Below are 12,099 nucleotides of genomic sequence, written 5' to 3' on the forward strand. Positions count from 1 at the left end.
GATGGATATGTTTGTGTGTGCGTGTAACAAAGAATAGTTGTTTGATAGCAAATTGCAGCCTCTATTCGTGTTGCGTCGTGCATAAAGCCAGCCTGTTAAGGTTTTGGTTATTTTGTTATACATTCATTCGCAGTTATTTCCTTTTGGTTTAATAAAGCGATTATTTTGTAAGTTTTAAGAAGAATCCAAAGGCGTTTTCGTTTAAACGGAGTACCTTAAAACAAAAGTAGTCACCCACGTTGAGCTCAACATAAATTGAAGCCCAACGCCGGAGAGAGCACTACAAAATCCAATTTTAAGCAGACATTGCAAACAATATGGCTTTTTGTAACTTTTCTCAAGACAAAAAAGAAATGGTTTTTTTATAAACATTTTCAATTTGGTTGCCGAAATGCAATGCAGTTTATTGCGAGTATATATATAAATATCTATAATTTTTTTTAATCTTAAAATAAGGCATTAATATTAATTGTTGTTAAAAAATATATAGATTACTTTATTAAAAACAATAAATGAATTAGTGAATTCAATGTTAAGATATAGATTTGTAAATGTTGTAAAACAAAAAAAAACGACATTAATAAAATAAATTTTTTTAAGGAATTTTTTTTTTATTATTTAGAAAAATATGTATTATTAAAAGAAAACAGCAATATAAGGGGTGTGCATTTCGTTTCCGAAAATATTCTATAAATTAGAAATTCACATATTAAAACATAAAAATTAATAACTATTCTTTTTTAATTAAAAATTTAACAGAATATATGGAAGAAAATTTCTAGAGTAATTAACGTTGCTTAGAAAAAAAATTAATTTCATATTAAAAAAAAAAACAAACATAGGTCTAAACAAATTCATTATCAGAAAATAATAGGGATCTTTTTTATAAAAAATAGGTAACTTTAATAATGAAAAACCAAATTTAATTTATTTTTTTTATAAAAAAAGGTTTTTAAAAAATATTTATAGCATGAATCATAATTGTTTAAAAAATGTAAACTAAAAAACTATGTGTGTATATCAAAATATTAAAAAAATTTTACCTTATTGCTCATCAATTGTGGATTGATGAGCATCTTTTAGTCATATATACCGTTTACATATTTTGCAGGGAATTTTGAAGAATTTTTTTACCAATCTGTTATTTGATTACAACAATGCATGGATAGATATTGCATTGCTAAATAGAATCGGTGAGTGGTCGATATCTTTAACTTTACATTTAGCTCCCCCAATTGTAAATGAATGCAACACATGATGAGCTTTGAACATTCTTTCTAATTGGTTACCAAACTGCTTCTGATTCATAAGCTTAAAATGTGTTAAAAATTTGTTGATTTTGTTTTAAATTTTTGATATACACACAATGTTATATATATATTTACTTTTTTTCCATAAACATTTTTATATTTAAACTTTCTTGACTGATTTTGTTTTTTTTTTTAACTAAATTGTTTTTGTTGTTTAATATTTGCTATTCATACGTTACAGAATAGACTTGTGTTTGGCTTTGAGTTACTTTCCTTCGTTTTTTTCTGTTTTTGTAAAAATTGAAATTATTTATAAAATTTCCTTAGTATCAAGTTGTTGCATTTGTTTCTTTTTACACGTTTAAAAATGTTTGTTTTTTTTTAATAATAAGTTTAAAATTTTTTTTTTATTTTTTAATTTTGTTTTTGTAGTTATGCTTGCTTAATTTTGGGTTTTCTTTTCATCTCTGCCAGTTTTAATGAAATTTACGTTTTTTGCCTCCTTTTTTTTTGCCTTTGCCCATTTTGGCTTTGCGTTTTTTGCTACTGCCAACAAGTGAGTCACCTCGAAGAGCAGGATCACGGCTGATTTCGCCTAAGATTTCATCCCCCAATGTGCCTAGGAAAAATCAAGAAAAATTTTGTAATATAAGAGAGAAAACTATTCCTTGAGATAAATGCATTAAAAAACTATGAAAATAAAAAAAAAGAATATGTATATAAAGGGTAATTTTTTAGCTTTTATCTTTTTGGCAACACTGGTTTAAACAGCTCAAGCACGTTTCGTGTTTTGTTTCACAGTCAAACATATCCAGTTTGGTCTATAATTTAACCATGAATCGTCTTACAAGCAAACAACGACTGTAAATTTTGAATTTTATTATGAAAATGCATGCTCTGGTAAAAAAGTTTATCGCCCGCTTTTTCAATTTCATCGACGAAGCTCATTTTTGGCTCAATGGGAACGTAAATAAGCAGAATTGTCGATTTACCAATGGATCCTGAAAAAGTCACAGTTTGGTGGGGTTTATATGCTGGTGGCATCATTGGACCGTACTTCTCTAAAAATGATGCTAATCATTACGTTACTGTGAATGTTGAGCGCTATCATGAGATGATATACAACTTTTTTTTGCCCAAAATTTAAGAGCTTGCCTTGCTTGGCATGCGGTTTCAACATAATGATGCCACTCAGCACGGACTTATTGAGAGGCGAGTTCGGCGAACATTTTATTTCACGTTCGGGACCAATCATTTGGCCGCCTGGATCGTGCGATTTAACGCGCGCGCTTAAAAAATCACCCTTTGTTATAAAATATTTAATTCTTTAATTTTAATTGACTTCATTTAATTTCTCTTCATTTCATTCCATTCCTTTTGATATCATTTCATTCCATTCCATTCCAATTCATTTCATTTCAATCCATTCCATTCCATTTTTTTTATTTTATTTTAGTTTATTTTATTTTATTTTATTTTATTTTATTTTATTTTATTTTATTTTATTTTATTTTATTTTATTTTATTTTATTTTATTTTATTTTATTTTATTTTATTTTATTTTATTTTATTTTATTTTATTTTATTTTATTTTATTTTATTTTATTTTACTTTATTTTATTTTATTTTATTTTATTTTATTTTATTTTATTTTATTTTATTTTATTTTATTTTATTTTATTTTATTTTATTTTATTTATGTTAATAACCAAAGCTGCCAGGCTGCCGTTTATCAACTTACCCAATGTTGTTAGTTTCCTATTACGATGCTTTTCGGCTTTAGTTACCGGCAGACGGGTCAAATAAGCTTCTTCATACTCTTGCTTTTCCTTTTGTGATTTCGACAATATCTGTTGGGCTCTAGAGCCTGAAGAGATTTCTGTTGGTGCATCCAAATATTCTTCTTTTAAGTCCTGCATCATGGAGGAACTGTCGAGTAAAGGAATTAAAAAGTTAGAAAATTTTATTTCAAATTAAAACAAGTAACGCCAAAAAGCGTGTTAAGTTTGGGCGGGCCAAATCTTATATACACTCCACCATGCCAAAATGCTAATTTGCCCATTGATACAGGGTCCAAACTTCTCACAAATCAATGAGTGCTGCCCTATTCAACTTTCAGCACAATGATAAGTTTTTACATAGCAGAGTAGCTCACAAATGTCGCCAGCAAGAAGGTAGAGCTGACAAAATATCGATGGCACTGTCGATACTATCGAAATTTTATTTTTTGTCTGAATTGCCGATTGATATTTTTCCTATCGATAATATGGGCAAAGTTGAATTTTTTGCAAAATTGAACAAAAACAAGTAAAAACGTGCAAAGTTCGGTCCTGCCGAACCCACCGCCATGGATTGGCAAAGTTGAATTTTTTACAAAATTTCACAAAACAAGTAAAAACGTGCTAAGTTAGGAGGCCACTGTAGGACAGAGGTTAGCATGTCCGCCTATAACGCTGAGCGCCTGGGTTCGAATGCTGGCGAGACCATCAGAAAACATTTTCAGCGGCTTCCCCCTCCTAATGCTGGCAACATTTGTGAGGTAATATGCCATGTAGAACTTCTCTCCGAAGAGGGGTCGCACTGCGGCACGCCGTTCGGACTCGGCTATAAAAAGGAGGCCCCTCATCATTGAGCTTAAACTTGAATCGGACTGCACTCATTGATATGTGAGAAGAATGCCCCTGCTCCTTAGTGGAATGTTCATGGGCAAATTTTGCAATTTGCAAGTTCGGTCATGCCGAACCCACCACCATGGATACGCACCGCCATGGATAAATTAACCATCCTCTCTAATAAAAACTCCACAAATGGGAGCTGGTCTGGATCATATATCATTTAGATCCCGAGAACTCTTATATTAGTAACACTTTCACTGAAAGGGCGCAACGAATCCGATATGGGATAAAGAGCCCTAATTGGAAAATCGGTCTATATGGCAGCTATATCTTAATAGTATGGTCTGGGCCATATGCTGGTCGGATGATGGGAGGCTTAAGACAAGTTATAAAGTCAGCTTTTATGGGCTCAAGAACCTTAATCGGCAGATCACTCTATATGGCAGCTATATCTGAATATAGACAGACTATAGTAACTCACCGTTTCAAATTTCAGCGAAATCGGATAATAATTGCGGCTTTTATGGGCTCAAGACTCTCAATCGGAAGTTCGGACTATATCTAAATGTGGTCCGATCTGAAACATATTTGAGTCGGATGTCGGGAGACTCAAAACAACTCAGTGATTAACATTTTAGCGAAATCGGATAATAATTGCGGATTTTATGGGCGTAAGACCTGTCGAAATCACGATAGCGGTCGATCTCGTAAAGCTAGCCGCTTGAAATTTTGCACAGATACTTAATATTAATGTAGGTCGTTGGGTATATATCGGTTCAGATTTGGATATAGCGCCCATATAAACCGATCTACCGATTTGACTTCTTGAGCCTCAGGAAGTCTCGATTTTCATCCGATTTAGCTGAAATTTTGCACATAGTGTTCCGTTATGACTTCCAACAACTGTGTCAAGTACGGTCCAAATCGGTCTACAACCCGATATAGCGCCCATATAAACCGATCTACCGATTTGACTTCTTGAGCCTCTGGAAGCCTCGATTTTCATCCGATTTGGCTGAAATTTTGCACATAGTGTTTTATTATGACTTTCAATAACTGTGCAGAGTACGGCCCAAATCGGTCTACAACCTGATATAGCTTCCATATAAACCGATTTCCCGATTTGACTTCTTGAGTACCTGGAAGCCGAAATTTTTGTGCGATTTTGCTGAAGTTTTGTACATAGTGTTCTGTTATGACTTCCAACAACTGTGCCAAGTGCGGTCTAAATCGGTTTATAACCTAATATAGCTCCCATATAAACCGATCTACCGATTTGACGTCTTGAGCCCCTGGAAGCCTCAATTTTTATCCGATTTGGCTGAAATTTTGCATGTGATGTTCCGTTATGACTTCCGATTTGACATCTTGGGCCCCTGGAAGCCTCAATTTTTATCCGATTTGGCTGACATTTTGCATGTGGTGTTCTGTTATGACTTTCGATCGATCTCCCGATTTAACGTTTTGAACCCCTGGAAGCCTCAATTTTTACCGATTTTGCTGAAATTTTGCACACAGTGTTCTGTTATGACTTTCAATAACTGTGCCAAATAGGATCCAAATTGGTCTATAACCCCCATATATAGCTCCCATATTTTAGCAGAATCCATGGTGTTGGGTTCCCTAGATTCGACCCGGCTGAACTTAACATGCTTTTACTTGTTTTTTATATAATCTGTGTAAAATTTCTTTGGACAGAGGGAGTTGGTCAACTTAGATCATTGTTTTCAGGTGTTGCAAAAATAATTGCCATAAATCAATAAAGTCCTTACGTTATGGCACGTTTCTTGGCTCTCTCTAATAGTTTCTTTTCTTTATCCTCGGGCTTCTCATCGCCATCATAATACACGGGTTTAATTTTGGGTGGCACATAGATGCCAGGTTTGCCAGCAGTGGCACCCTTTTTGGGTCTCTTAACACCCTTCTCATTATCCTCGGCATCTTCGTCATCGGATTCAGAAGCACTTTCATCGTCCTCATCATCATCATCATCTTCGGCATTACCATCATCATTGGCATTAGTTAACATATTTTCAGGATTGGGCTAAAATGTAGCAAAAGGAATTTCATATTTTATTTGTTTCTTTTCAAGAAATAGTTTTCGCCCACCTTATATAGAATAGGATCCGATGTTGATGACACCCCCGTTGTTGCTGTCTTCACCAATTTATCTATTTGATATCTGAGCTTGTAATCAATCGGTCGTATCTTCTCCAAAACTGTGCGTATTTCAATTAAACGCTCTATCGAGGGATCCCCCTCGATGGTTTCGCCCGAGCATTTACGCAGCACCACATAGGTCAAATTGATCAGATAATCGAGTAACATGTGATATTTGACTTCCAGAAAGCTGAGGCCATACTCTGTGGTAAGTTCGCCGCGTTTCACTCGTTGCAGCATGCCCTCAACGAGATCTGTGACTTGTTTGACATTGCTGTTCATTTCACCCAACAACTGTATGGCCTGTGGTATATCCTGTTGTTCCTGAACTTCACAATCGTAATCGAGAGCCTATAAGAGGGGGGAGAAGAACAAAATAAAAATGTTATAAATAACAAGTAAAAAGGCGTTAGTTCGGCCAAGCCGAACTTTGGATACCCACTACCTCGGGTATATATGTAAACCATCTTTCGTCAAAATCCGGAGAATAATGCATACCTTATGCCCCATAGCAGCTATATGTTCCGATTTGAACCAAATACTAATAAGTACAAGTCATTGTTCAATTATGTGTAACAAAATATCGATCTGTTTAGTAGCTGTATCTAAAAATAAACCGATCTGAACCATATACGACACGGATGTCGAAAAGCCGAACATAAGTCACCGTGTCAAATTTCAGTGAAATCGGATTATAAATGCGTCTTTTTTGGGACCAAGCCTTTCAATCGAGATATCGGTTTATATCGCAGCTATATCCAAATCTGGACCGACCTGAACCAAATTAAAGAAGAATATCGAAGGGCCCAACATAACTTACTGCCCCAAATTTCAGCAAAATTGGATAATAAATGTGGCTTTTATGGGCCTAAAACCCTAAATTGGAGGATCGGTCTATATGGCAGCTATATCCAAATCTGGACCGATCTGGGCCAAACTAACGAAGGTTGTCGAAGGGCCTAACACAACTCACTGTCCCAAATTTCAGCAAAATCGGATGATAAATGTGGCTTCTATGGGCCTAAGACCCTAAATCGGAGGATCGGTCTATATGGCAGCTATATCAAAATCTGGACCGATCTGGGCCTAATTGAGGAAGGATGTCGAAGGGCCTTACACAACTCATTGTCCCAAATTTCAGCAAAATCGGATGATAAATGTGGCTTCTATGGGCCCAAGACCCTAAATCGGAGGATCGGTCTATATGGCAGCTATATCCAAATCTGGACCGATCTGGGCCTAATTGAGGGAGGATGTCGAAGGGCCTTACACAACTCATTGTCTCAAATTTCAGCAAAATCGGATGATAAATGCGGCTTTTATGGGCCCAAGACCCTAAATCGGAGGATCGGTCTATATGGCAGCTATATCCAAATCTGGACCGATCTGGGCCAAATTGACGAAGGATGTCGAAGGGCCAAACACAACTCACTGTCCCAAATTTCAGCAAAATCGGATAATAAATGTGGCTTCTATGGGCCCAAGACCCTAAATAGGAGGATCGGTCTATATGGCAGCTATATCCAAATCATGACCGATCTGGGCCAAATTGACGAAGGATGTCGAAGGGCCTAACACAACTCACTGTCCCAAATTTCAGCAAAATCGGATGATAAATGTGGCTTTTATGGGCCTAAGACCCTAAATCGGCGTATCGGTATATATGGGGGCTATATCAGATAGCCCATCTTCGAACTATGGACAAAAAAAGAATCTCTGCAAAGTTTCAGCTCAATATCTCTATTTTTAAAGACTGTAGCGTGATTTCCACAGTCAGACGGACGGACATGTCTAGATCGTCTTAGATTTTTACGCTGATCAAGAATATACAATATATACTTTTTAGGGTCGGAAATGTATATTTCTATGTGTTGCAAACGGAATGACAAAATAAATATACCCCCATCCTTCGGTGGTGGGTATAAAAATTACTTCAAAATTCAGTAAGTTTAAGGTATTTGGCCAGAAAAACCTGTTAAAGCATAGCTAATGTGCACTTTATTTTGACGCTCACTGTATATTTTTTAATTAAAAGCATTTTCATTTAAAATAAATTATTAAAGAAGATATGCTATCACAAAATATAAATTACAAAAAAATAATGAGTTTCCCGATAACTAATGGCCATACCCACAAAAAAAAGGAAATGCACATGAACATGAACAAAGGACATTTTAATTAATAAAATGACATTAAAATACAACAAAAAAAATAATAGGAAAATTCATTTACATAAATAAAAATGAATAATAGCATCAGAATAATATGCAAAATCCTTGTTTTTTTTATTTTGCCAACATGGCTACATAATTAATGAAATAATAACGAGAGGGTAATTTTTTTCCACCGTTTGTTGCCATGCTTTGGTAAAAAAAAGAAAAAAATTCAAACAACTGAAGTGGAAAATAATTTCATTTAAATATGTGGTGGCTGTATGCAACATCATCAACCAAAAACCACATAGGCAAATATTGGAATTTTTTTCCCAAAAAAAAAAACCTTACCACATTACAAAAAGAGCTAAATTATGAAATGAAATATTTATGCACAATAATTGCATAATAAATTATGTATTATAAATATCCTCTGCCCCGTAGGAAGGTAGAGAATATTATGCCAGCCTATACACAAAAATACATATGGTATGAAATGGTAGAGCATGGTATGAGAATGCATGAGCATCATGCAATATTTATTTATATGCCTGACATATAGCAGATTATATAAATGCATATGAGGAAAATACCAAATAATGCCCCGGGAGTGCCATTAAATAACGGTAACAAGTATGGGCGAATCAAGGTAGGTAAAATGCTATCTCGTCATATTCTAAACCACCCACACCATCTCACACAAAAATTATATTTCTGTGGAAAAATTTGTAAAAAATATTATTTCCATAGAAAATGTTGTTAAAATTTAGTAAAGTTCTACCAAAACTTTTGTCAAAATGTAATTTCTATAAAAAAAATAATTAAAATTGAGTAAAAGCTTGCCAAATTCCGCCGGGCCGGAGGGTATCCACCATGGATGGCATTTGTCAGGTTCTTTGCCCGATATCTCTTTATAGGCAGACAAAGGGTAATGGATAAAAATTGCCATGGTATTGTAGCTATAACAGGTTATGCTTTGGATACCACAGCAGAAGTCATTGCATAAAATTTCATTCAAATCGTATAAGAATAGTGCCCTTTAGGGGCTCAAGAAGTCACAATAGGGAGATCGGTTTATAGGGGAGCTGTATCAGGCTATAGACCGATTCAGACCATATTTGACACCTATGTCATGGGAGAAGCCGTTGTACAAAATCAAATCAACCATATCGGCTAATATTGCGCCCTCTAGAGGCTAAAAAGTCAAGATCCCAGATCGGTTTGTATGGCAGCTATATCAGGTCATACAATATATAGCATAATTGTTGGAAGTTATAACGAAATACGTCTTGCACAATTTCAGCTAAATCGAATAGGCCTTGCGCCCCCTAGAACCTTTAGAAGTCAAGACCCAAGGTCGATTTATATGGCAGCTTTATCAGGTTATCAACCTATTTGAACCATACTTGTATAAGAATTGTTCCTGTTCAGCCAAATCGGATAATATTGTGCCCTCTAGAGGCTCAAAATCCCAGATCGGTTTATATGACAGCTATATCAAGTTATGGATCGATATATACTATATTTTGCATAGTTATTTCGAAGATATAACGATACACGTCATGCAAAATTTCAGCCAAATCGGACGCAAGAAGTCTAGACCCCAGATCGGTATAAATGAGAGCTATATTAGTTTATGGACTGATTTGAACCATACTTAGAATAGTTGTTGGACGTCATAATAAAACACCTCATGCAAAATTTTTGCCAAATCGGAGAAAAGAAGAATTGCGCCCCTAGTGGCTCAAGAAGTCAAGATCTCAGATCGGTTTATATGACAGCTAAATCAGGTGATGAACCGATTACAACAATAGTTAGCACATTTTTGAGGTCACAACAAAACAGTGACTCCAGAAGTCAAGATCCAAGATCGGTTTATATGGCAGCTATATCAAAACATGAACCAATATGGACCATTTACAATCGCAACAGACCTACAGTAATAAGAAGTATTTGTGCAAAATTTCAAACACCTAGCTTAACTCCTTCGAAAGTTAGCGTTCTTTCCATAGACGGACGGACGGACATGGCGTAATCAAGTTAGAATGTCAAGACGATCAAGAATATATATATATATATATATATATATATATATATATATATATATATATATATATATATATATATATATATATATATATATATATATATATATATATATATATATATATACTTTGTTGGGTCTCAGATGAATATTTCGATGTGTTACAAACAGAACGACGAAATTAGTTTACCCCCATTCTGTGGTGGAGCGTATAGAAAGAAAACAAAAATTAGATTAGGTTAGGTTGAAAAGGTTAATTAGGTTAATCCGGCCCATGCCACTATGGACACACACCTAAGCCAGTAATCGGCTTATTGTGTGCTCTAAAAACTATAAAGTAACCTATAAAAAGATAATTTTAAACTAGGAATTCCGTGCTACTTACAAAATCCTTAATTGTTTTCAATACCACTCCCCTAAGTTGGTTCATGTTTGGTATTGTGTCTCCATCTAAGTGCCGGTATCTGTTACACGCGAAAGCCGGGCAATGACAAAGGAAATGCTCCAACGTCTCATCATCTTCCCCGCATGCACTACACATGCTATTATATAAGTGAGCTCGTAGTCCTATGTTTCCCGTTATGATATCAATAGCTATACTTACCTCCTTCTTGCTTCGTTTCAGTAATAGCCTCGTCTTTTCACGATCTGGATCCCCCCATAGGATTTTCGCCTCATAGGATTTTTTGTGGAGCAGCGAAATGGTCGGTTTCGCTGTTACATGCGCATTTGTCGCCCACGTCCTTAACTCGGACTGTTTCGACCCGAAAGACTGCTCGTGACCTTATCGTCCTGGTTGTTATTGCCCTTTTGTCAAAAATTTATTTCTATAGAACATTTTGTCAAAATTTTATTTCTATAGAAAATTTTGTCAAAATTCTATTTGTATAGAAAATTTTGTCAAAATTTTATTTCTATAGAAAATTTTGTCAAAATTTTATTTCTATAGAAAATTTTGTCAAAATTTTATTTCTATAGAAAATTTTGTCAAAATTTTATTTCTATAGAAAATTTTGTCAAAATTTTATTTCTATAGAAAATTTTGTCAAAATTTTATTTCTATAGAAAATTTTGTCAAAATTTTATTTTTATAGAAAATTTTGTCAAAATTTTATTTCTATAGAAAATTTTGTCAAAATTTTATTTTTATAGAAAATTTTGTCAAAATTTTATTTCTATAGAAAATTTTGTCAAAATTTTATTTCTATAGAAAATTTCGTCAAAATTTTATTTCTATAGAAAATTTTGTCAAAATTTTATTTCTATAGAAAATTTTGTCAAAATTTTATTTCTATAGAAAATTTTGTCAAAATTTTATTTCTATAGAAAATTTTGTCAAAATTTTATTTCTATAGAAAATTTTGTCAAAATTTTATTTCTATAGAAAATTTTGTCAAAATTTTATTTCTATAGAAAATTTTGTCAAAATTTTATTTCTATAGAAAATTTTGTCAAAATTTTATTTCTATAGAAAATTTTTTTTGTAGGGGGTGGGGGTTTTCTATAAAATATTTTGTCAAAATTTTACTTCTATAGAAAATTTTGTCAAAATTTTATTTCTATAGAAAATTTTGTCAAAATTTTATTTCTATAGAAAATTTTGTCAAAATTTTATTTCTATAGAAAATTTTGTCAAAATTTTATTTCTATAGAAAATTTTGTCAAAATTTTATTTCTATAGAAAATTTTGTCAAAATTTTATTTCTATAGAAAATTTTGTCAAAATTTTATTTCTATAGAAAATTTTGTCAAAATTTTATATCTATAGAAAATTTTCTTCAAAATTTTATTTCTATAGAAAATTTTGTCAAAATTTTATTTCTATAGAAAATTTTGTCAAAATTTTATTTCTATAGAAAATTTTGTCAAAATTTTAT

General features: G+C 33.4%; 1 protein-coding gene across 2 annotated transcripts in view; it reads right to left on the bottom strand.

Moving 5' to 3' along the window:
* Nucleotides 1-232: 232 nt before the first annotated feature.
* LOC106085838 (neuroguidin) overlaps nt 233-12,099 on the bottom strand; it is a 290,224-nt gene continuing 278,357 nt past the window's right edge. For both annotated transcript variants that reach the window (XM_013250273.2, XM_013250272.2), the window contains exons 2-5: nt 5,975-6,376; nt 5,638-5,909; nt 2,992-3,179; nt 233-1,869 (exon numbers count right to left, since the gene is read on the bottom strand). In XM_013250273.2, the coding sequence (XP_013105727.1) occupies nt 1,727-1,869; nt 2,992-3,179; nt 5,638-5,909; nt 5,975-6,376 (1,005 nt within the window). In that variant the 3' untranslated portion in view covers nt 233-1,726. The remainder of the gene's footprint in view (nt 1,870-2,991; nt 3,180-5,637; nt 5,910-5,974; nt 6,377-12,099) is intronic.

The sequence above is a fragment of the Stomoxys calcitrans genome, chromosome 3 (assembly GCF_963082655.1).
Source record: "Stomoxys calcitrans chromosome 3, idStoCalc2.1, whole genome shotgun sequence".
NCBI classification, from domain to species: domain Eukaryota; kingdom Metazoa; phylum Arthropoda; class Insecta; order Diptera; family Muscidae; genus Stomoxys; species Stomoxys calcitrans.